Source organism: Corapipo altera, unplaced genomic scaffold, assembly GCF_003945725.1.
Source record: "Corapipo altera isolate COAL_440 unplaced genomic scaffold, ASM394572v1 1, whole genome shotgun sequence".
Lineage (NCBI taxonomy): Eukaryota > Metazoa > Chordata > Aves > Passeriformes > Pipridae > Corapipo > Corapipo altera.
In genome coordinates, this window is record NW_020884873.1 from 20,025,443 (window position 1) to 20,052,335 (window position 26,893).

General features: G+C 38.1%; 1 protein-coding gene across 6 annotated transcripts in view; it reads right to left on the reverse strand.

The window, feature by feature from the left end:
- ANO4 (anoctamin 4) overlaps positions 1-26,893 on the reverse strand; it is a 175,015-nt gene that overhangs the window by 112,265 nt on the left and 35,857 nt on the right. For all 6 annotated transcript variants that reach the window (XM_027660044.1, XM_027660054.1, XM_027660035.1 and 3 more), the window contains exon 2: positions 2,449-2,655. In XM_027660044.1, coding sequence (XP_027515845.1) covers positions 2,449-2,518 — 70 coding nt within the window. In that variant the 5' untranslated portion in view covers positions 2,519-2,655. The remainder of the gene's footprint in view (positions 1-2,448; positions 2,656-26,893) is intronic.

Genomic DNA, 26,893 nt, shown 5'->3' on the forward strand with positions numbered 1-26,893 from the left:
AGTAGTATGCTATTAAAGGGAAAAAATACACTCAACTATCATTTTATCAAGGATCTTTTCTTTCCATGATTCTAGCCTCTCTGACTGATAAGAATTAGAAATGTCATTTTAAGTCCTCAAAATACCTTACCGTAAAATCTATTATGCTAGACTGCCTTCATGTTTGGGGCATTTGTTAACTGGAGAAAGGAAATTTCAGACTGAATATAATGTACATTACTCCAACAGTGAGACCTACTTGATTGTGATAACAGCACTCAAAGAGAAGGAAAAACCCAATTTGTATGAACTATTTAAAATTAGACTGAACAAAAACCCATGAATGTACTGCATGCAATAGCGGGAGGATAGCTTAGAAAACACTGGTGTAAGATCTGGTACCTGCCATTAATATACATAAGGACAATTCCCTTCTAAAATATAAAAATCTTTATGATATCTTAGATAAAATATTGCCATTGGGCAACAGGTGTATTAAACTAATTATGAAGCTATAGCTGTTGTGACTGAGTTAGAATGAAAAATATATGATTTTCAGTTTAAATTGGAATATTAGGAGTGCTATTCATTACTGTTGCTGCCTGTCCATAATCTTTCTTAGACTCTACTTGCATATAGTTCAAATGGTTGCAATTTAACCTGGACACAGACAGAAATTCAGTGCTCTTATAGAGAAAAAAAAAAGTTAGACACAAATCATAAGAAGGTTATTTCATTCCAGATGAAACAGTGGCACTGTAAGTTAGTTAAGAGAAGACTCCTGTCATACAAAACACTCATAAAAATCTGCAGCCTTTAAGGCTGTGGGTACTATTAACTCCTCTTAACTTCAGTGAGGCTCATTAATCTAAATGCCTCCTTGAACCAAGCCACCAAACATGTTCTCAGTAGATCATAGATGCTGTTATTGTCTAAAGACCAGAATATGAGAGATAAAACTAATCTCATACACTGAAAGCTAATTCCTCAAAGAATCATCATCTAAATGACGGTCACTGATAAGCTCCATTTTAAGAAACCTCTGGGGTCTACCTAGAAAGGGATCTTTTTCTCAAGCAGAAGCCAGCATATGCTGCTTGTGCATTATTTAGTAGTAAAGCACAGGCCATGCTTATCAATACGTAGATGTAGAATGTGTAGCATCTTAAAGAGAACATTGCTATTGTGCATATTCAAGATACTTTTTGTGACAAACTGTGATGCAGGGTTTTTTGTCAATCTCTTACCATGCTGCAGACATGATTATATATCTTTAGCAACAACAAAATTTCTTTAGTAGTAATTTCTGTACTTCAAAGAAAATAACAGAAGCTGAAAAAACAGGACAAATAAGTGAACAGAAGAACTGAAATAAACAAAGCATATGGTTATGAGTCACTGTAAATTCTTAATTAATCTGTGTTGACAAAGATATGGTGACTAAAACGTATGGGTGTATAAGACTCATGGCAGTAGACCTGTATAGCAACCCACAACAAATAATCTAAAGTTTCAGCTTCTACAAAAATTAAGCCATTTACTAGATCTTCAAGGTAAGGGGAATACACTAATGGTTTTGCAGCCAAAACTCTCTGTCTCACACAAATAGACTCTGTCTCCTGGCACCCAATTAGCTGCATACAGCATGTATCATGTCCTTTCCTGGGCAGCAACACTGAAAGATTATTGAGACCCTCCAATATAGAAGCTACAAAACTGACTTCATGGGCGGCCTTAGTTTTCTCTACTCAGAAAAGAAATTCAGAGTTTAATTTTCACTGCGAAGAAAGACTGAACATGGCCAGCACAAATGTATTCCCCTGTTATAAGCAAAGATACTTCTAAAATAGCTCCGGCAATTATCATAATAAGGAATGAACTCATGATGTCAATTAGAATTTGATGGTTCCCAGAAGATTTTGACTTTCTTTTAAAAAGTTTCATTTTGTTAACCAATTAACTTATGTTGTAAAATCTCCTTCAGATCCAAAGTTTTTGTTTGTATTATAGCAGCAAGATTTTGATCTACACCCTGGATTGTGCCTTTGTTCAAAACCAGTGTTCGTGTCAATTATTGAGTTCCATGGGGGGATGCCTGTAGCCTCTAGAACACTGTCATTAACTCAGGGCTTATCAAAATTAAATATATATAAGGGGAACAGCATTAACAAGCAATACTGCAAAGCTCTTTCTGCATTAACATTTTGGATACCAGTATATGTTGTATGATTTTTAAGATTAAACTTACATTTTCATTTCCCACTTTCAGCTGTCCCAACTGCTGCTACTCCCTATAATCTATAACTGACAAAAACATACCAAACATAAAAAAATCAATCAATAGTTCTGACAATCAATAGTTTGATTTCCATGCAAGCATGATCTCATGCTATGAATAACAGCTTCCCAGCTTCAAGGCACATCACACAAGAAATGGAACTGAAGAAGGTACCAAGGTAAATCTGTTACCTGGCTGATGGGTTTTTGCTTTTCCACTAGTGACTGCTGAAACCATAGATCCAGAAGATGAGGCTTCCATTTTTATTGACCCTCTGACTTGTGGGAATGAAGGATGCCCATCCACAGGCGGATGCTGTGACACTGGGTAGCTTCCTGCAGTTCTCCTCTGACAGATTTGCACACGCTTTTCAGCCCCATGAATAGATAAACTTATACCTGACAGGAATAAGAATTAATACTGTTAGATACAAGAGACCAGTATGGAATAAGTAAAATATAAAAATTGTCATAGTTTAAAATGGAGCTGTAACGGCCTCCTTACGGGTGGGAGGGGGGAAGTAAACTTTAAAAAGATTAATTTTCTATGAAAATTAAAAATGTGAACATCTTTGCTGCTGTGTTGCAGACATCAGAGTCAGCCACACTAATAGATATTTAAATTAATACACAGTCATGGTTTACTGCATTACTGGCCTGCAGAAGGAAATATCTTCCATTCCTTCAAAAAACCCATACAGGTCACAGAGGGCAATATTAATGAGGCAACTACCACAGAGTTTATTAAATGACAGTTTTCTGACTGATGAATTAGAACTTGGCAATAATTGTTTCTTTTCTTCTGAGCATTTACCAGTATTAGGGAAGTCTCATCATATGAAAAGATGCTACAATTCAGGTGTTAACTAGATTTTAAGGAGAAAATAAAGGTCTGTTCTGAGGAAAGCAGTAAGGCTACAAACAACAATAACATGACTTAAGCTTGAAAAGAATTTCCATTTTCACCAGACCTGTGAAACATTACCTTCAACTCTGCAAATTGTCTTTCACAACAAACATTCTCAAATTTGTCACATAATCATTTTTTAAACAGAAATTGTGATTAAAAACAGGCTTTACTTTTCCAAAGAGAAAAGCAAAGTTGAAATTTCCTATGTGTCTTTTGTACAGTCTTAGAAAGAAATCCTATCTTACAGTAAAATTGCTGATTCTGACTTCCTCCTGTTCACATTGATGCAATTGCTCCAACTCCATTTGAATTACTTTCATCATACTCTGGTGGAAACCTTCAGACAATCTCTTTTAGGCAAGAACACCAAATGATAATTCAACAGTACTGTTTTACACTTAATTTAATTATGACTCTTACTGCTTCTATCAGCAAACAATCTTTGTTAAAAAAAAAAAAAATGAAGCAACCTAACCAGTTATAAATAAGGAAACTGAGAAGCAGATGGAAAAGCAGACCCTAAAAACTGGAAATAGAGATATTGTGAGCACATTGTAATTTGCAGTCGCTCAGAATCATTAGATATCATTGATTAGACTGTTTAGTTTTCTGAAAGTGATCCCTCACTGAAATGTCCAAGAATGCCTTAATGACTCTGCTTTTCCAGTTCCACTGGAAGTCGATGTATGTGAACCTCCAGGTCATGGAAGAGGTTTAGAATCTCTGAAATATTAATAGATTTATATCCATAATATACTACCAATGGGAAGAGAGCTACCACTTCCATAGGCAATTTGTGAAAACACAAGGCTTGCCCACATTAGCAAACGCTGTGCAAATTACTCTCCTTTAAGATGGCTTTGTGCATTCAGAATTGAAGCTGCACGCTCAATACCTGACTTTGCTTCTCACCACCAGAGCTGATCTCCTGCGGGAAATGTGAATGGATGAGGAGCTTCCTGCTGCAACTGCTCAGCTACCTCCTGGTTTTAGGGCTAACGAAACTGTAAGCTGCCAAAGGCTGTTGAAATCACATCTTTAGCATACAGAGCAAATCCCAGTCACTCCATTCTTGTGAAAGGTAGCTTATCAATCCAAGTGAACAGGATGACAATGAGCATGCCTTTGACCATGTTACCTATAAGGGGCCTCAAACAGCGAGGAGCTAAGGCCCAGCTGTAAAATGAGCTCTTCACTTCTTGTGCAGTCACTAGAACCTCATGATGCTCAAAATATTGTGCAATCATCCCTAAGGTATAAAAAATTAACTACAACTGTTTTCTTTAAGCATCACCACTGGTCATTGCATCTTTTAAAACAACCATCCCTCTGAAGCTTACAATGGGGTCAGCCAGTTAGTCAACACTAAACATGAACCTGTAATCGCCACGTACTTATTAGGTGGATCTCAGTAAGGCTGTGCTTTCGTTTGGTCATGAAATTAGGGATCTGTTTTAGGAACTGGTTCCAAACATAAACTGACTACTACATTTCTCTGAGGTTCACATAAATTGCTTCTTGGCATTCTGAAACTCTGGTGCAGCTGTGAGTCAGCTTCCTAAACTATTTCTGCAGTACATTTTTTTTCAGACATCAAAATAAAGCATACTGCTGCCAGAGTGCTATTCCTAAGAACTGCAAAATTTGCAGATTGATCATATCCAAAATTAGGTTCTGGTTATATGCAAGTTTTTGTTTCTTCCTCTAAGGAAAGGTGATAAATTACGCCCCCAAACTACATGAGGAAGAATGTTCCAGTATCACTGAAAATTTTACAAACTAGTCTTTTGACATATTTAAAACTTAGAAGTGCCCAAAATCGACCACGAAGGTGTGTCACAAACATATACAATATATTTGGAAGTTCTTCATCCCAATCTCATTGGCACTGCAGTTATTTTTTTTCCATGGAAGACATTCTTTTGACTAGGAGAAATAATTTCCATTGTTTTCCTGAGAACCAGGTACAGCAGAAAGACACAGGTGTCCTTATTTAATTATAATTTCAGATTTTTCCAGAGAAAGACCTGATCTTGTTTTCCTATGTATCTTTCTTTCGTTAAACTAGAAGTCTGAAAAAATGTAAGACAACAATACTGCAGCAAGCTTTAGCATTACCTTGTTTTCATGTGGGCAAAAGTTCCTTTAAAAGAGATATTGGCAGCTGAAAATACAACCTCAGATAGCATGCAGAAGAGCAGAGGCAAAGGGAGGGGGAATCAGAAGTAGAAAAGATATCGGGAATAGCACACGTATCATATGGGAGAAGAAAACCTAGTAACTATTGGCACTAAGCAGACTCTAGAGTAAACTGTGCCTATTCTTCCTGCAAATAAACCACACTGCTGACGAATCCTGGGGTTTGTGGATCAGAGTGTGAGAAAACAGCACAGAGATCTCTCTAGAGTAGATGTTAAAATTGACATCAATTATTTTTTAGAAGCGTGATAATACCCACACAAAACATCTAGAAAGAAAGAGAAGTTCAGTGCAGTTCAGCACAGTGCAGACTGGGTCTTCAACTAACTATATTTGGTGGAGTTTTACTCTTGTCTTTAGGCTTGGCACTACAGCTGCTGACACCAAAATCCCACTGCTGTTTTATGCCTGGCTGTATGATGTCTGGTTGTCCTGTCCTGGCAGCATGGTCATTTTTCAGTGAGCTTGGCACTTGTACTCACTAGCTGGGTGTGAGCACACTGGTATGCTCTGACAGGTAGTATAGATGTCACAAAAATCAAGAGTTTCTCCTGCCTCTCCCTCTGGCAGGGAGCACCTGCTCCTGAGCACCATTTCAATCCAGGGCTTCGGTGCAAATGCAAGAGAAAGACTTAAATACTGTCCTGTAGCCACAACTGCCTGTTCAGTTCGGAGAACTGGCTTCTGGACAGGACTCATCCACTTGCACCTGGCTGGCTGCAAACCAAACATTTAAGAGTGGGAAGTAGAAGTTTAGTGCTTTAAAGCTGGACAAGATTTGTGCCTTCAAGTATTATACATATTCAGCTCTTTTCCTTTTCTGCATGCAGCAAAAATCCTTCTCTGTATTTTCAAATCTTCACATGCCTTTCTCTTACCAGTATTTCTATCTATTTTTTCTCATACAAGGTTTTTGTCTCCATGAGGAGACTCTTCTTGTTGCCCTTTTGTTCTTTGATGACTCTGAACTTGCAGGTTCATTTAAGACAAACACCTTCACTACCTTCCTACCAACACATCTCAGCTGTGCAAGTTTGCTGGAAGAGAACAGCCTCTGTCTAGCTTATGGATAACTTTTATTGCTCCCAGATATGTCTTTTTATTATAAATTTTTTCAAAGCAGTGTTTCTTTTACATTGAGCATATTTTGCCTCTTATAAAGTGGTAATATGCTTGAGACACTCAGGGATTTATAATGCTCCAGATAAAACCCGCATATAAGAACATTAAAAGTGGAGTTTTAAAATATTTCCAAGTCATGAAGCAATAAAATCAAACACAAAGGAGAAAAAAGGAGAAATTATTAAAAGTTCAAAACACTACTCTGTGTCTGCAAACAAAGTTTTATGTGACTAATATTTGTTTTGTTGGCTGATCAGATGCTACAAAGATGAATAACAACATCCTGCACTACTCAGAAGTCATCCTGCTGAGGCATCTGACAGGGTGTCTGCTTTGGTGATATCTTAGCCCTCACCAGCAGCTATGCACCACTCACCTCTCTGCATGAGCAACACTTGCACCCAGCACACCTCATCCAGTGGGCCTGCACTGTTTGAGCACAGCACAGTGGCTCTGGTACTGATAGAGGTAGCTCTTGCACCTGAACTGGAGGTCAGAAGAGCACTGTGCCCAAATTATACTGTGCTGGGACTGAGACACCTCTCATCCTCAGGAGGCACTCCTGTAGTGACAGTCAGGTTTGTGTTAGCCCCAGTTTTCTTCCACCTTGTACCACTTTGGGTTACAGGCATCCATTTATAGGTTGCTTTCTGATGTGTTTGTCTCTAGATAGAGATTATAAGAACATGAATGAGAAATAATAATACAACGCAGAGTTCCAAAATTGTATAAACAATCCATTAGCTAACAGTGCTTAATTAGCCTCAAGTGTCCTGACTTGCCGTGTAGACCTTCTCTGGGATAAGAAAGTAGCACTGGCAGGTTAGGGAAGTCCTTTGAGTTTTGCATTATTAGAGTGTCAGCACTCATCTTGGAGGTAAAATACTACACTCTTTTCTATGTAGGTCTTCTATTCTGTTTCAGCCCTATGTGGAGGCCTTAGGAGCAGATTGAGGTAGACCCTTTCTTCAAGGCCCTTTTCAGAGAAGAGCTATACAGGGGAGAATAGACAAAGAAGGAAGAAAATCTCAGCTGTCACGTAGAGACACAAAAAGTAAAACAGCTCTGGAAAATCTGCAGTCATTAAGGCACAGATAAGTAAAGTCATAAGGAAGCACTGTGGAAGCAGGAGCAGAGCGCAGAAAATGAGGTTTTAAGGAGTAGTATATAAATGGGAAAATTACATATTTAGTTCCTTTCAACTTTTACACACAGGAAAGGAGAAAGTGAGCGAATTTGTCCACCTTAATAAGCTAAACACTCTTTCCTCAGCTTGTGCAAATTGTCACATTTCCCATTAAAGTCAATGAAGCTCTGCAGACAGCTTCATATTTTGCATGTTTGAGATAGCCTTGATAAGGGGGAGCTCAGAAAAGAAAGCAATGTAAAAGGTTTCTCATGCAAACCCAGTTTAATCTGAGACTCAGGAGAGACACAGCAATGCTTGATGCCATGATGGACTCTTCTTGCTCTGAAGTCTAGGTGGAAATGAAGAAGTGTGAGAGAAAAATTCTCCTGCTGCCCTCTGTACACATGCCCAAAAGCATAGCCTAAAGGCAGTTCACTTTTTTTTTCTCACACTATGTCTTAGGTTACAAATACATCCAGAAAGCATGGTTAACTTGGTGAAAAATGTTACAACTTCATTAGGATTCCCATGTTAGACTAAATCAGTTTTCAGGAGTTTAAATACCACCTCTTTAATACAGTCCCTTGCCATTGGTAACACATGATTATGAAATCATATCTAAGACCAGATTACACTTCAAGTATAGCTTTGAAAATGCTAAAATACTTCTGACTACATCAGATGTAAAAAACACCTCACAACTGCAAACTTTTAAGCAAGCAAACAGAAAAGCTACTGGTTACAGACCTTCCTGGGAACTGCACTGGCTGGAAGAAAGACTAATACTGTCCATCTTGACAAGCTACATGTGTTCATTTTTCTGAGGCTTTACACTATTGCTCCCCTCACCCTCCTTCCTCCCAGATGTTGGAGAGATGACAGGATTTTCAAGATTCGTAACAGTTTCAGAAACTGTTCCCTAAATGTTACTTTTTTTCTCGTTTTCTATCAAAAATTTTGTCCAGTTGGCTTTTGAATTTACATCCATTTTTAGCATATACAGTTTTCCATGGAAAGAAACCACAGAGCTTAAACATACAGTCAGCGGAGAAATAGCTAATTTTCTTTGTCTGAAACATGTTATTCCTGAAAGTTTTGTATTGAAAGAGATCATGAATAACCTCTTTCCTTTACCTCTCCTTCCACTCATGATACTACAGAGTTCTATCATATCTTCCACTCTGTTTCTACTTCAGAGCTTAGGAAGTCTAGTTTTCACTGCTGCTTCTCACTCATAAGCTGTTGTACACCTACAATCATCCCTGGTCACTCCTCCTGTGTTCCTTGCCTTTTTCAAAGAAGGAAGACCTGAAATGCACATTAAGAAAGTTTCAACAAGCAGCATCAGAAATGCCCATGATGTCCAGGCTGTGCCTTCATCTGACATTCTCACAGTGACACAATGATATTTCAGGTTTTATTCTGTAAATTTCATTTCCCCCAAGATACTTCTAGATGGACTCTGCCTCCCTGTCACATTTGTCAGCTCTTTGGGCAATTTTCCAGCGAATCAGGGATCGCTCTTCCAACCCATTTACTTGAGGTCCCTATGTCAAGTAAAGACCGCAGGAAGAAATACTGCATTATTTTTCTCATTTGTATGTTGCATCTTTTTCCACATCAGTTGCTCTCTAGGTCTCATGTTTATCACTTCTGTAAGACCATTACTGTACAGCCTTTTTCTATCAGCAAAGCAAATCTTCACACAAATCTTCACAAAGCTGTATTACTTGTCACTTTTTTTCAATTACCTGCCTTCAAAGGGAGGAGAGTAGCATCATCCTGTACCTGCAAGTCAGCAGTGGTGTTATAATCTGCATTTCGAAGTGGGATCAAAGACACGTCTGAACTATAACCAGGACTCCATGAAGAAGGGGCTTGTGTATACAGTGAGTTTTATCCAGCTTTACTGTACTGATGTAGAAATGAACCGTTAAAGAACTGCAGATTCTATGGGAATATAAGTTTATATTTGCTTATGTGCTTTAGATCAGAATAGCTTATTCTCCCCTGCAAAAGTAACTACATTATTTGTGATAAAACTGCATCCAGAGCTAGTGTTAATTTCAGCCTATCAAAGTCCTAACAAATAAAAAGGTCATGCTCACCTTAGGCCCACCATCAAAGGGTTGTTTTTATAGCCCTGGAGGTGGTTTATTAAACTACAAGCAGCTAGTGATTTCAATAGTGATTATTTAGCATGACTGAAAAACTCCCATAGTGCTCATAGAGAGGCAAGATAACAACCTGAAATCATGAAAATGAGAAGGAGTCTTGGAAGGAGTCATAATAATCCCACTTTGATGGTCTACATGACACTCTGAAAAACCGTTTGTCTTCCTCAGGTAAGAAAAGCTGAGCTAAGTGAATATAAAGCTCTTTTGGGTTGCTGTTGAATTAATGGAGATTGTCATAGGCATGTTGCAGGACCACGGTGCTGGACACAAGTTGCTACCTATACAAGTTTTATGAGCTCAGGTGAACAAATGGAACATTTTTCCCTCAAGATGCCTGATTTGAATTATTTATAAGTCTTGTACTTTTACTTCTGTCTGACAATTCATTCTTTAGTTCCTCTCTATAAAAACGAAACACAGTGTATATATGCTACTGTGTTTTCCAGGCTACTGGGATAAATGCCTAACAATTGTGTGTGAAATATGCCTCACTTCAGCTCACCCAGCAACCTGCAGCGCTGTTTGTCACCATCCCAGCTGACTGAATTCTTCCTGGGGTTGCTGGCATTTTTATAGTTGTGTTTATTACTGTTCTCTTTCTGTTTGTTTGTTATCTACTTTGATTTACTTTATTATTACTACTGGATTTTCACTAGTATTAGAACTACATACACGCTGAAGAGTAACTCGGGGGAAAAAAAAAAGGCATTCTAAAATGTTCCTTTGCATGTCCCAGTATGAAAATTGCAGTAAGGAAGAATACCTTGTCTTGAAACCTGATAAATACAATAGAAATAAAAAACTGAGGCTGATAATAAATTTTCAGTAGAATGTTTCTCTGTCAAAAAGTTGACAATTTTTTAAGGAAAAAAAATTTGTCACCAAGTCAAGAGTTGCTGTCAAAAAATTTGTTTAGAAAATAATTTTAACCTTATCTGGACAGGAATATCTTGAATTTCATTTTGTAATGACTTTACATTTTTAAAAATGTAATCTAACAAATCAAGTAGGATATAAATTATTAATTAGAAAAACAGTTATCTCTGAGCAAGCAAAAAAAAATTATCATTTCAATTGCTGAAACACTACCTGTAATACCAGTCATCAATTAATGTTACTTTAATATACAAATAGTAGGTATAATTCAAAGCATTAACATTGAGACCAGAAAGAAAAACAAATCAAAATAATAAAGCAAAATACAATGCAAACAAGAAGTCCAAACAAGATGAAATATTTCAACCATCCAGAAGCAAATTCTGATAGAAATATTTTAAGCATTATGTAGAAATGTGACCCCAGAAAGTGCTTAAAAGAGATTCAAAGGTGGGGGGGGAGGGGGGGGAGCAAGAAAATAAGAATTTCTGTGGATTGGATATTCTGGATTTTGACTCACTGTTTCTATAACCAAGTAGAATAGACTTGCATTAGAATGAATATAGGTTCATACAAAACCCAACGTATTTATATTCCAGTTTTTGTCAAAACAAATAACATCATGTCAATACTTCTTTCTTTGATGCATTATCAATATCAGAAGGCTGAATCTGCCTCCTTAAGCGGCACTTATTGATTTGGAAACCATGCAGTAAATTTTGCCTTATTCATTTTTCTATATATGTAGAGCATTTACTAGCTGAAAATAGACTCAACATTGAAGTGATTTAAAACTTACTTTCACAAAAGCACTGCATTTAAAATTGTTTTCTTTCTTAATAACTAGTTATTACTCTGATTTTCAAAGTCAAGAGCATTCTCACTAAACCTGTTTGCACTGATTTTGAGCTTTTCACCCATACAGTAAAAGGTAATTGCACACACAGTAGCAATACACAGAACAAAGATCAGGGCAAACCACGATGCTCTGTGAAACAAAGCACCAAGTCAAGTCCCAGACAGTTTTTACTGGCCAAGCAATGAAGAGAAGGACTAATCATGCAGATGTATTATGAATATAGGTATATTTAAAAGCAGAGATTTCTCTTTTTCCCCCATCTTAATTTGCTGCCTGAATGTTAAGTGCTACATTTCAAATACCACAAGTCTCATTTTATTTGATTTAATCGGGTATTCTCCATAACGCAGAACAGTGCAATCAATCTGAGACATCATCTGTGAAACAAGAAAAAAACCTCAGGAGACTTCATAAATGGGAAAAGAAGATAGTTTGGGATATCTTTGAATGTGTCTGCCTCCATGGCACAGACAGTAAGGATTTTCAGCACAGCAACTAGGCTTAATTTAACTTTCTCTTTTTGCATCCCATTTCAGGGACTGGTTGGCCATTGGTGCTCTATTGCTTCTCCAGCTCCAGGTCAGCCCTGATCACACCCTCTGGGGAACCCACAAGCAGCAGGTCAAGTGTACTCTCCTGCCCTCACCCAGCCTGTGGTATAATCCCAGCTATGGGGCCTTTTACAAGCTTAGTGTCTAAGTGCTCCCTGCCCACAGATAGTTCTATTAACCATCAATTGACTTTTATTTTGATGATATATTATTGTCAAAACTACACAGCCAATGCCTTCAGGGGCAGGGCTTAAGACAAGTTATTTGTCTTCTCCCTCCCCCAAATAGGAAAAATTTTCTTATACACCATATTGCAGCAAAGTATAAACTTCAATAAAATGTCTTTAAAATAAATATGCATCTGGACAGTTGCACATCTGAGTAAGCAGGTCACACATGCTGGATCATGTCCAATACCTGGGAGGGTTTTTGCCTTTTGAAACAACTGTCTGTTGTGGGCATTCAGGCTCTTCCTACACCCTGGGACTCATGGGCGCTTCCCAGGTTTCAGCTACTCTTGTGTCCAGGGTCTGATGCTGAAGCCTTGCTGGAAGGAGGCCCAGAAGCCTCCCACCCCTCCGGGGGAAGACTCTCACATGGGCTGGAAGGATGTGCTTTGCAGTGTGTGTTGCATCAGAGCCTGGATGAGCATTGCTCTGCTAGAAAGAAGCACCAGCCTCCACAGCCAGGCTTGTTGAAACACCAAAGTCTGCCATCAGGCTCTTCCATGGGAAAAACATGTTAACAAAGGCTAGTTGTATCAGAAATTTTGAGGCATGTGTACCACTTGTCTTTCTTTGTGCATCATTACTTTTCAGTACACTCTCTCTTGGCAAGTAATTCTTTTGGTTATAATAAAGCCTCTGGTGCCAAGCTTTCTAAATGGCCATAAAGTGAAAGTAATCCCCAGAGGAGATGGCAGCTGTAGTGTGCAGCAGATGCCAGAGAAAATCTGTGTTCATCTGCCACCTCATCATTCTGGTAATACTTCAAACAATTAAAAATAACAAAATACAACTGAAAAGAATATGCAAACCTTCCATGCTTGTGCATATGTTCCTCATAGGGATCCAATTGATCAGCTTATTTTGATCTGGATTGGACAAAGCAAGGATGTTGCTTATTTCACTTCTGAGCTAGATTGTATTTCTGATGGAAGACCAATAAACTCTGAAAGACAACAGTGATTAGATAATGATTGTCCGGATTTGGCAGATAAGTACATAGAGACGGAAAGTGCTCTACTCATCGATACCATTTCAATTTCTTGATCTCTTTATAGCAAAATCAGAAGGAATGGTAGAAGGCTATAAAAAGGCAGTAACTGCATCGTCGGAGGTCTACAATATACAGATTTGTTTTTGTAAAAGGCAGTCCATGCTCTAACTCATTTACTGAATAACATCCTTGTGCATGGGCAAGGCCTGTTGTTTTTTCATAAATAATTCTCTGATAAGTTAGCAATTCAGAAAAACATGAAAAATATGCAAGGTAAACTTTAAGCTATGTTTTATGCACTACATAAAACACTGGTTAATAATTCAATATTCCTACAGTTTGAGAAAAGGCACAAAAGAGACACAAATTTTCTCAAGCCACCTAAACCAACTTGATTATAGGAAGATCCTATAAAAAGAAACAAATGCCTAAGTTTAGCTCCTGTGACTGACATCTTCTCAGTGAAAGGACATTCATGAATACTTTTTCATAAAACTTTTCCTTTCTTCCGTCATACACCTGACCCATTACTGTTCATTCATTCTAAAAACCATGAACAGAAAGTAAAAAGAAATATTTAAAAAATTCCACTACATGTGTAACAAATATTGTAAATATCTGTAGACTGCACTTGCTAGAATTGCAAATATATTGCAAGTTGTATTTGCAAGAGCATTCCAGTCTGGGAATGATGCTGAATTTGCTGTGAATGTCACAGGAGCTTTGAGGATTCAAACCAATAGATAGTTCAGGAAGAGATAGTTTCTCTTCACAGATACCATTTTGCCCAGAGTCAAGTATATGCATCAAAAGGTATGTAGAATGCAATCTTCATGAACAAATCCTAAACCGAAATTTCATCACCAAAACTGCCTATACAATCCTGAAACTTGTTAGTAGTGATTCTGAGAAGAGCTTAATTGAGAGTGAATTAATTTGAGCAATTCACAGCACCTGAACAATTAGAGATGATTGTGTACTCTGCTCATACAATGATATAACATCCTCAAAGAGAAAATTCAAATACGTGGGCAGAAGTCTATTGAGAAACCAAGAAAATAGCAAAGTCCACTAGTGGGGCACTTAACCCTAAAAAACCTGATGGGCAGTCTAGTTAATGAAAAAAAAATCAAACGGGAATGACATCGAGCCTTCCAAATGCAAAGTGCTTTAAAAAAACATCACCCAAGACCCAACAAAATAAAAATAACCAATCAAACCACCTACCTCATTCCTTCCCTGAGGAAATGACTGGTTAGACATGACTACATAAAGCTGTCTTATATGCTTCCTGAAAGAAAGAGCCACAAGTACCTCTTCATGTTAGATCTGATCCTCAGAATCAAAATGGCACTGAAAATCATGGGTCCCATTGGACTGACCTCTTCCCTCTAATTCTTTATGAACACAATTCTAAATCCTGAAAAGGCTGGGTTTAGAAATAATATTCTTAAATTTAAATTTCTATGAGTAGTTTACCATCAATCAGAAATATTTTTATTAATTTACAAAGCAATATGAGCCATCTTACAAAAAGCTGCAGATTAATCACAGTCATAATTCCAATTACACAAACAGAATTTGAGAATAAATTTCCAAATATGATTTTAGTGCCTCAATCAATAAAGTATGTTATGTGCCTAGAAGTCAAAGAAGTAGATAACTTAGAACTGATATGTATGAAGGTGTGTGAAAAAGTGAATAATAGATAAGAATATAATCTGTTAGAGAGTAATTCTTTTCAATTCCTGATAACATTCATGATATTTTCCATCTCCTTACATGACATCTCTCCTTGTTGAAAATTGGGTATGGTTTTCATTTTATGATCAAGCCATGGCAAGGAAATGATTGTGACACAGTCTCTCTTCTTCATAAACTGCTGGGTTTGGGGTTTGCTCCTGCTTTTGCAGCTGTCAAAACCTATTCTTTTCACAATGTGTTTTTCTATTATGGGTCTCCACCTGGACTTTCAAAAAGTACATCTAAGCCAATCATTGACAATAATGAACCAAAATATTAGACAAAATGCAACAATGATTCATAAAAATTCAGATGTTTTAAAAAATACTGTCTAAATATGCTCAAGATAATTGGTGCTCCTATCAGTTCCATAACTGTTTTTTCATTTTTGGTGTTTAATGGTATATGTCAAAATGTTTTACGTATTAGCTTCAATCAAAACAAAATATCTCAAGGCATTTACTTTGATACAATCCCTGAATATCTGCAATTTATAATTCAGCGATTATTCTCACTGACACTAAATTCACATTCAGTAAATATAAGGACCGTATATGTTCTAAATTCATGCAAAGTGATAATTCCCTGACTGCCTTCTTTCTCATTTATACCATGGTGAGATCCTATAAATGCATGAAACGAAGTTCTTTTTCCCCTCTCTTATTGCACTCTGCCGCAGCTCATCTCATCTCCTTAATTTTAAAACTGCAATTGTTATCTCTAATGCATAAAGTCTACTGTTTATCTTTTTCACAGACATGAACATGTACTGTTCGTAAAAACAGGACAATCCGACTTTCTCAGTAAAAGGGCTATGTAATAGGTTTTACTCCATGCTGACAGATGGTATGAGATTGTGACCTAGCTATAATCTCATCTATCAGAAGTGTTGGGGAAGGAGAACATCTGTCAACTGCATAAGGTCAATCTGTCAGACAATTTTTCAGAAACTTGGTCATGGTAATTCACAACAGTCACTTCTTAGAAAGATTCTTGTTCATCTTGCAACCACTTGGCGTGATCCACTCTCAGCTTTCTTGCAGACGCAATCCCGTGCCTCAATGGTATTTTGTAAATGTACTGCTTGCTGTACTGCTCACTGACCTAACACCTTGTCAAGCCTTCAGTTGACTTCGGAATTGAATACAAAGTTCTTGACAGGACCCTCTCACATACAAAAAAACACAACCCTTCAGATCACACAGATCCTATCCTCCACTACAAAAGTACAAAAGACAATCTTTTACTTACCCATACTTCTCATGAAATAAAAATATCACTGAATGATGGGCAGACACATCCTAAAAGAGCACACACTTCAGATAACTGTTACTAACTTTACTGCTAACTTTGCTCTAAAAGTTAAACTTTTCTAAAGATGTTACATAACATGAGTAATGCAGTAATTGAGCTTATTTTTAACTGCATTTACTTTTAATTGAGCTACTCAGGTATTGAACTTAAGGCTGTCACCTTTAAATGACTCGTTACATGAATAAAATAAATTTTAAAAAGTATTTCTAAAACTTTCCCTTGCCTAGAGGTACTTTCTAATATGTTTCTTCCAGATATGCAGTGCATGGAGAAATACTGGACTGTTAACAACATCAACTAGCCCTAATTCCAGCAGAAACAGCTTTCTTTCTCTAAGTTGGGAACACGACCAGTGGAATACAAATGAACTGTGACCATGCAGCTAAATAAAACCAGGCACTGATCTCATGGATGAAGCCCACCATGCCCTCTCCAGACATCAGCAGTGTGGCTGACACAGCCTCCCATGGGCAGCTCAAGACCTCACAATTACAGATGGCATGAAAGGAGAAAAGGAAAGTCCTCTTCTGACCTGCCCTTCTGCTTCCTACATGCAGTGTGGGAACACTCCCACATACCCTGATACACTTCTGAATCATTATATTCAACCCTGGCAGAGCCAACCAGATTTTTTTTTTAGAAGAATGTTTTCCGTGGTATTTCTGCAATCCAGTTAAGAGTGGCTGTCTCTTGCCAGTCCATAAGCCTTTCTACCATCCTCTGAAACCTGCACAGAGACTGAAGTTCTCTGTCTGTAAGCTCTTTCTTCAGTCTCACAACTCCTTTGGACATAAAAATTTCATTCTAAAATGCTCTTATTTTAAAGATATCAGAATGAAACACCAAAGTTTCCATTTCAGGGAAAATGTCAAGATTTCATCTGATGTACAATATTTTCACTAGGGAAATTCCAGTGAGAAAAGAAATTACATATTCCTTGGATCTCATACATACAAAAAACAGGATATAAAATAACGTAGCTGAGTACTAAGAGCAATAAAAGGAACACAGAGATGAGTGCTAAAGTTACATTTTGCTGAATTGTAATGTATGAAGGATTTTCTTCTTTTAATACATGAACAACTTGTTTTCTCACCCCTCTGTTCTGTTATCACACTTTCCTTTCCAACTGTAAAAGTATTTCCCAATAAGATGATGAATATGCATGAAAAGGCAGTCCACAACTAGAAAAAGGAAAAATAATATTTTAAGCATGAGAGAAATGTTGGCAAATTGTTAACTAAATATCCACCTAGATGATATCCGATGATATCATAAGTATTATCACCAGGCTCTATCTAGTTCTCCATGTCTATTTTAAGCCAGCATTATGATGAGATTAGTTAGCATGCAGCATCCTTATAAAAAAAAAAATAAATTAAGAAAACCCACCAGGATCACATAACTTCCTTTCTGCATATAAAAGTCCCTCTGACTGATTCTTGTAAAATTGTCTATTCTATGGGAACATTGTTAGAAGCCGTAAAAACTCACCTTTCTCTTAGCTGAGGATGCTTCCTAAAGGCAACTTCCTATGTTTGGAAACTCACTGTAAAGGTTGCCATGGTGATTAATTTTAAAAGTGAAATTCTCCCTTTTTAAAGTTTTTTCTTTAAAGAAGAAATGTTCTGTGCTAGTCCCCAGTCCCCAGCAAGGCAAATGGGAGTGAAAATTCCATCTTAATTCTGAAGATTAAAGGACATAACCTCTGTGTAACTGAAACTTCAGCAGCAGAAATGTTTTCAGAAAAATACTGGAAATATCTATTTTTACCTAAAAATGAAAGAAAAAAAAATCTGTGGGAGAAAGAATTGAGGTTAAAAATGCAACATCTTCCGGTGGTCAGACTGTAGCCAGAAGTCTAGGTTATACTAGGGAAAGAAAGGAGGAAAGGTAAGGAAGGAATGGTAGGAGTAGCTGAAGCTCAACACAAAAAACAGCAAAGCAGAGTCAGCTAGTGTCATTGCATGTCAAGAGAGTGAACTGCATCCCCAAAGAAAGCGTGTAGAAACCAAAGGTCACGACTGAAAAGCTCTTTACCAAAGGCACCTTCCATTTCCTTTCCACGGCTCAAGATGCAATTTCACATGGGTATCTCCCTCTATTGACTTCTCCTCTGCACAATAACATGCAAAGCTATGTTAAACCTTGGCTGTCCACATAGCTGTGTCAGCTATCTGGGAGCAGACAACTGCACAGCTCTGTTACTGCATTAGGAGATGGAAAAATAGCATTTCTCCTCTAAAAAACATACAATGTTCAACATTACATCATGCAACTTGTCCTTGCATAAGCTGTCACTGCAGAAATAATAGCAAGTGTTGTGCCAGTTCAATACCCAGGCAATTTGTGGCTTCCTTATTCACATAAAGATCACAGTACTGTGAGACAGTTGCATTATTCATTATGCATTTAATATTTTATCTCTCCTGACAGAAGTATCTGTACAAGCACAATTAAAATGTCTGACGTAGACAGAGTTGATTTTAATACAATGAACCAAATTTGTTTTAGAGACCTGCTTGACCTTAAAGCTCTACGGTTTAAACCAATAGAAGGAAAAACATGCTCAGACTCATGTGGTGCAGTGTCTGGGTATTACTCATTTTACCTTGAATGACTATTCAAGAAAGCCTCCTTACTTGATCTACTACCATATTAGTCATGGTAAGTGCAAGATATTCTAAGTTATATCAAATTATTTTACACTAAAAACACATGATCATGACGACAATGAAATCACCTTTTTAAAAATGGCAGAACACACAAATAATTACTATTGCTTCTTTGCCATTACCATAAATTTGACTAAATCCATATGCTTCGTAATTATCCACTAGGACTTCTGGGGGAAAACCATTATCTGTATGGTACCAGAGTTACAGTTATGATTGCAATGAAAATTGAGTAGGTAATAGTCACCATCTCATTCCCCAGATCCCAGAACAGCAATGCTGCTCCTAAATTAGTGACCCCCATGCCTTTTTGCCTTCTCTTTCAGGGACAGATCACACCTATCAGCAACTCCTTGCTCCTTAAACAAAGTCCAGTTTGGTTTCAATGTACAAGTCCCTAAGAACTGTATTTTGCAGCACACAGAGTTTAAGCAATGAAAAACCCATTTTCTGAGCAAGTAGAAAACTGGAGTTCAATGTGCAAACAGCTAGACTGGTACAAGCATTTCAAAGTTGTAATCTATGTCACTAACAGGTAAGTTCATTCTTTGAAACACTACTTTTTATAGAGAAAGTAATTAGATTAAACTGTTTATGAATTGCTTTGGAAACACCATTGCTTAGAAGTGATATAAGTATGGTGGGAGCTAGCCCAAATATTGGTCAATAAAAGAGCAGCAAAGCCTATTACAGCCATTTTATTGGAAAGAAAACAGCATCTTAGCAACAGGCATCAGGTGATACACAAATTCATAGAATCATAGAATCATAGACTAGATTGGGTTGGAAAAGACCTCCAAGATCATCAAGTCCAACCCCTGAAAAAAAAATCACAGCTTGCAGACAAAGCATTTAGAAGTGTTTTGGTGGTCTAGTAAGCTGGAAGACCAGCTTACCTGCTGGCCTGGGACTTCTACAAGTCTTGGAGCTAACATTAAAAACAGCCAGAGAAAAAAGTGGAAGCTTTTTCAGTCCCTCACCCAGTACTGTGAACCTTTTGAACATAGAAAGGATAAGACCAGTTCTGACCTGTTTAAGCTTTGGCATGCAATAAGTATTTCAAAAACAAACAAATAAATTCTGAGTAATTATCTTGTGTTTTTAATCTGTACTGGGTTCCATGAATAATAAAGCCCAGAAAACTTCAATTTAAAACTTAATTTAAAACTTAATTTAACTGGCACAGTTGTCTTTAAACAGGCAAAGGTACATAAAGGGAATATTTGAAGATTATGAAAGCATTTAAGTATCCAGTATCTATCTGTTTTTAATAGTAGAGGAAACATGAGTGTTGGCCTTTTGGTCCTTCATTAGGACGGTGTCAGCATTCGGAACAATCAGGCAGTACACAAATATACTATGAAGGATGCCAACTGGCAAGGTGAATACAACTGGCTATTTCTTGAAAAAGCAGTATCTGATAAATGTTGTCTGGTGTTGGAAGTGTGTTTTTCAGTTAATACAAGTGTGAATGAACGAAATAAACCAAAAGAAAATGTTGTGGGTTTAGCTGAACCTTTTCCTTCAGCACCCTTGCTTAAACTGATGGTTTCCCTTATGACATCACCAATATGTTACAACTAGCTCCTCATACTAAAAAAAAAAAAAAAAAACAATTAAAGGAAACCCAGCATACAGAGGAAGAGAGAATGACACTGGGGGAAGATGAGTGGAGAACCAGCCAGGGAAATCACTGGGCCACCACAGGCAGACACATACGCCAGCTCAGAAGTATGTTGTGATCTCCCTTCCCTCCTTAAAACATATGTGATGTCTTCCCAGGAGCTTGCTCATCCAGTGAACAATACAGTGTCCAAAACATTTTAACACACAGTAAAAGTTCTGGACAATTTTTGTTTTGCCATGGAATGGGAACAAAAAGAGACATTTGTTTGTTTTACCCTCCTCTCAAAAACAGTGAAAGACTCAGTACAAGGAATAGATACTTTCATTATAAAATTGGAAGTTCCATGCTATAGTTAACCCTGGAAACATGCAGGAATCTTTTAATTAGAGACAAAACTTTTGTGGATGTTTCCGTCTTACAGAAAAACACTGCAGAGACATAATCTGAACATAAATAAATGCTTACAGATAGAAAGGCCATTTGAGCCACTCTGGGACTGAATCAAAATGAGGATTGTTAATCGCACAGAATGAGAAGATGAGGTTTAAAATGACAGAACCCAGAAATGAGAAAAGATAAATTAATTTACCTGTCAAAGGAGAAGAAAAATACAGCTTACTCCCTTCCTCAAGCGATTTTTCCATTAACACTGGACAGTGTGGCTGGTCAACCTCTCCCTTTCCAATCTAGATCATACTTGTATTTACTTCATCATTTCCAGATGGAAGTGAGCTGCAGTGTGAATGTAGCAAAGAACTAGGTATTCAGCACTACTAGTACAAGCTGCCAGCAATTCAGCTGCTAAGTTTGTAAATTCGCAGAAGATCAATATGACCAATTGGTTTCTAGTTAGATGGAGGAGCCACTGCAATGTAATATCCTGCAGCACTGCTAAGTGGCACCATTAACCTGAATAATGGTGGCTAAGAGTTATTAATATGCTACAGAAGCAATGTGTGACTGCTACACAAAAATATGGCCCCTAAGATATCCAGGAAAGAACAGACATTGCTATTCAGTGTCTGTGGAAGTAGACATGAAGAACACCCTCCACATCACATGGTAGAAGTGCAGGGTAAGCCAGGGTCTGAGAGGAGTTTTGGCAGATGACAGCAAGATGGTGCCCTCAAGGTGCTGGATGATTAGAGTTCAAGCAATAAGTCTTCTGTTTTCCCTCTGTGCAGCCCCAGCTTCTTGAAATACTTGATCATGTTAACCACAAAGGAGTCATTAAAACTGGTCTGACAGTAATGCAATTACTCCTAATGAGACAGTCAACAGCCTAGTTTCAAGGAGGAGGCCCTCCAGTTGAAAGCCTTCACAGGCCTTAAATCATGGACCACTGCATATAAATTCTTATTTAGTAGGAATAATCCCTATCCTGTCCCTGTCAAAGACAACACTCTACTTACCCTAGGGCAAAATTATAACTTCCTGTGGCATTCAGAAGTCCCATCATACTGAGAAAGATGATGAGGTTTCTCAGTATATTTGACATTGTTCATAAGATCTGCTGTAAACACCAGCCAAGGTCTAGAGGTGAAGTGTAAACTGAACCAAATGTCAAAGTTTCAGCAAGGACAGTCTTGCAGGAGAAGCAGAGCTGAGGTAGAGATGGATCCAGGAACATGGTATTAAGTTATATCCAACTCTTAACAAGCACTCGGATCAGAGTGGGGGGAGTGGGGGACACTAGCTCTCCATCAAACATCAGATATCTGATGACATCTGAAAGAATCCAGTTTAGTCATCCAGGAAATGCTCAAATTAAGGAGATAAAAGGACTCAAATAACAATGTTACACCTCCATATCCTTCATATAGCTTAGCAGACTCTGAGGGTGCTTGAGGCAGTTAGCACATGCCAATGAACAGTGGGAATGGTCCAAGTCTTGGGACCAAACATTTGCCTGGGTAAGTAAAGAAATAAGCAGAACAATAATTCTAGCATACTACTTTATGAGTAATACTAATGACAAGCTCAACCGTGAACTAGCCAGTACTGCACCTCTATGCCAGAGAAGTCAACCACGGCAGCCATAGCCCAGAGCCACAAGCTCAGCACACAGGATAGCAGTCCTGACAATACAGAAAGCTTTATACAGAGACTGAAACCTCTTGCTGACCGTGGGCAGTAGAAATACCAAACAGCATGTACTTTCTACATTTCCACACCATTAGTCATTGGAGCAGAAGACAAATACTTCAGCCTCTGACAATAACTTTATATGCCTTGCTGAAGGCTAAAGGTAGTCTGCGGAAATGGTGAAAATTAAGAGCTCTAACAGGTACTGAAAAATTCACACTGCATGACTATGTAGATTGCAAGGGGTAAAATATACCTCCTCTATCTCTCCTTATCATCTGAGAGATGAGGTCTCCTCTCAAGACTGGATTTTGCCTGAGGGGACTTCAGTACTGTCCCATCAGAATTAAAGAATGACATCCTGAGATGAACAAGTTTTCACAAGAAAGGAGAGAGAAAAGCAAAGTAGTATATCAGGTTACCTATCCTAGGGCATGATATGTGCTGACATCATACAATGCAAGCTGAGGAACAGAGCAGAAGGGGGATTCATCAATCTGGGAAAAAATGGAGAAGGTCTGTTCACTTTCAGTGGCAGAAGGCATGTAACATAGCAGATGACTCCTCCAAATTCTGAGATCTGGGCTATGCAAAAGCGTTTTGATCCTTTGGCTAGTAATGTCATGTTTAAACAGAAGCAGTTGTTGTACTATCCAACACAGTACCTTCAAAAGACAAGGCAAAATACAGCACAACAGAATAAAGCAGTTCAACCTCAAACAGAAATTTATGCATACGTAGTCTCCACCTGGATTTTTATTACTAAAAATAGCTTAGTGCAAAGGCAAGGCAAGTAGGAAGGAATCAACACTTTTAAAGCTGGACAACTCCACTGCAAAATCCCAGGAGCTGCACAGCAGCCCAGCACCAGTTGGAGAAGTAAGGCTGCTTTGCAGACAGGCTTGTGGGCAGCGCTGTGAAGCACGTGCCACAAGAACAGCTGGGAGAGCGCCATTTGGGCAGATAAGACTGTCACAACTAGAAATCAAAGGCCAGATGTGGCCATTCCAAGTGCAGTTGCCAGGTAGCCACCAAAGAGAAAGAGCAATACTCTTAAAGAGCAGCTACTGCAACACTGGGAGACAGCTACCGGTGCAGGAAAATGATGGAGTCAAAAGCAAAGACAACTATGAAGTAACTGCACAGTACCTATCTGCATCAGATAGAGACTGTGTTCAGCTTGTCCAGCATTAGAAATTCAGCCCCGTAGAGGGCCAGTGGGAAGTTGTCCAGTACCATGCAACCTGGTAGAGAAACTTTAGATGATAAAGGGAATTTTACTACTTCCCATAAAAATGAACTGGAAGTGGTAAATTATTGAGTACTGATTTAGAGGAATTTGAAGTCGAGCAGATAGTCTGGGCTGATAGGCAAAGCACTAGCAACCCCTGACCTCAATAAAAGAGCAAACATTTGCAAAAAACTCCACCCACTGTGCAATGGCAAAAATGAAAATAGAAACCTGTAGCAATCTACATAACATTTGGAGGGAGAAATAGATCTTATGGAGTAAGGAGGTTGAGGACTTATCAGTCTATGTATGTCTCCATGGCTGGCACTGTAGCTATACTTCCAATACCTCTGCAAACAGCTAATTCAGATGCACGCTGTTACATGACTCACAAAACATATTGGTTTTCTTTTCCTTGCTGTGAAAGATTAAAACAGCACTTCTACATATAAAATACAAGGAATTTTGAAATTATATAAAAAAATGATCTTAAGTTTTCCCCTTCAGTGTTCCACTTCTGTAATTAGTCATCCAGGCTGATGCCATCACTGAGGTGACCTTGGGCTGAGCCAAGAGAGGGTCAAATCTGTCCTGAAATGGGAAGAGCTGGGGTCTGCCACTCTGCTGCTGACCAAGGGATAAAGGTATGGAGTGACAATCTTATTTTCAAGAAGAGATCTTAACACAAAATTCTGCTGCTTCACATCTCCTTGTCTTGCCCACAGGCCACTTTTCCAGGACTCCTGCAGAAGCACCGAAAAACAAGGCTGGCTATTCCCTCCTACAGTTCTCAGTAGCTGCCCAGAGTACCTCTACCAGGAGCCAGCCCGGCCCTCATGGCACTCTGTCCCTGGCTTTGGTCAATTCCAGCTCATGCTCATGCATCACCTCTGGGGCTACTTTAGCTTCCTGGACAGCTCTTCCTCCTGGGAGGCTGCCACCCGTTCCCCACCCAATCTCATCTATCACTCAAAGATTACCCTTCTTTTAAGAAAATCTTACATTTCACTTGTTCTCTGTTTCCTTTCAGATCACTTAAAATGAGTTCTTCCATTTCCTGTATCTTTAATCTTTTAATTAATCTGGTTTCATTTGTTCAAGTTCAGTACAATGTCTTTGCAGTACTATTTTCTGTACTGTGTATTGCCTCGGTTATTTAATTCTCTAAAGCCTTCTGGAGACAGTTTATTTACAGGACATCATATAATTATAGGAAGGTTTTTAGACTGTGCTGGAAATGAAGTTGTCATTTTGAAAGTAGCATTGAAATATGCTGTAGATTTAATCCACTGTTACAGTCATACATCCAGATACAAACAACATCTAAATGCCAAAACCATGAATGTAGATTTCATAGTAAAAGGAATTTACTCCCAAATAGAACAAAACCATCCTCATATAATTGCCCCCAATAAAATTTTAATTTCATTTTAAAATTTATATTCAGAAAAAAATTCAAGCAGGTAGTAGTAAACTGTGTGTTATTCACAAATACTCCGGTATGCTGAATATTATTTAGGTATAGTATTTAGTGAAGGTAAATCCTTGCTTCTCCTCTAATAGTTGGGAAATAGCATTTCTGGGACCAGGACAAATCTGTTCTGCAGCCTGTGTCACCCACACTGGCAGCACTGTCCTCCTCTCTGGGCATGCAGGGAAATTCTTAGGTAGTGAAGCCACATACAACATATTTCTTTCTCAGGCTGCAATACAAAGCAGATCAGAGACCACCACTATTTTCTTTCCAGTGTGTGGCTATTGACTAGGGTCAGTAAATTAAATTCTCCACTAGAATACCCTCTCCACAACCGCAGGCAAAAGGTATAGCTAAAAGCATTAATATAATATGCACTTACGGATTCCAGTTTCAGAATTCCATGTGTCCTGTGCCAATGTTCTCATTCTGGTTACTAGCTGATGGCTTATACCAGTTGAAAGATATAAATGCAAACTTAACAAAACCTTTTTTTTTTTTTGGATGAAGATTCTACAGCAGCTTACTGTTTAAGTTTAGGCCTGCAAGTCTCTGTATCTTGCATACCAGCTTGCGTATGGGGTTGCCTAATACATCAGTTATTCTAGTAGGCTGGATTTCTGGAATTCAGCAGAGACTCCTCATTTAAACATCAACTTCCACTTGGGATTTTAAGGCCTTTAGTATCCTCATGGTCAGGTTAAAATTCTTATTATTTACAAAGCAAAAAAGAAAACCCAAGAAATATAAACTTGATTTAAAGTACTTTTAAAGAAATAACTTCAGTTGACTTAGCACATCCTGCAAATAATTCAAACTATTCTACCTAATGTATACCTAATTTGAGGTCTATCTGCTTTGATATCCATCTACCATCACGCTGCCCATTAATCTAACTTTGCTGGGCCCCATCAGAGGTTCATAGAGTCTTTTCTAGTTTTGTCTTACCTAAATAATTATTCATTGTGAATGTTGCTGCGTTGGTGTTCAACCTACACAAAGAATTTCCATTTTCTCTCACAACTGCAGTGTCTGTTCTCTTTCCTACTTCTCCATGAGCACTTAACAGCCTGTGCCATGCAGCTATAACTAATCTCCTGCCTTGCACCTTTAACTTTGCCCCAAACTACCTCCGAAACGTGTATTTTTTGTTTGCCCTTTCACTGTGAACCATGTCTTTTTCCTAGAAAATAATGCTAATTCACAAGGCATCAGAAAAATTTCAGCAGGTTTCATTCATGGCTTCCATGTCACACTCACCCTCCCTCATCTCTGCATTCTCTGCTCAGTTCATTTCCAGGGAGTGATACTGCACTTCCCTTATTTTTCAACAAAATGCTGCAGCAGTCTCTGGCATTACAGGCAGAAATAATTTAAGTCTCTTACAGCTAACTAAAATGTTTCATAGTTATTGCTTGATTTTGCAGCATTTAAGATATTATAATGT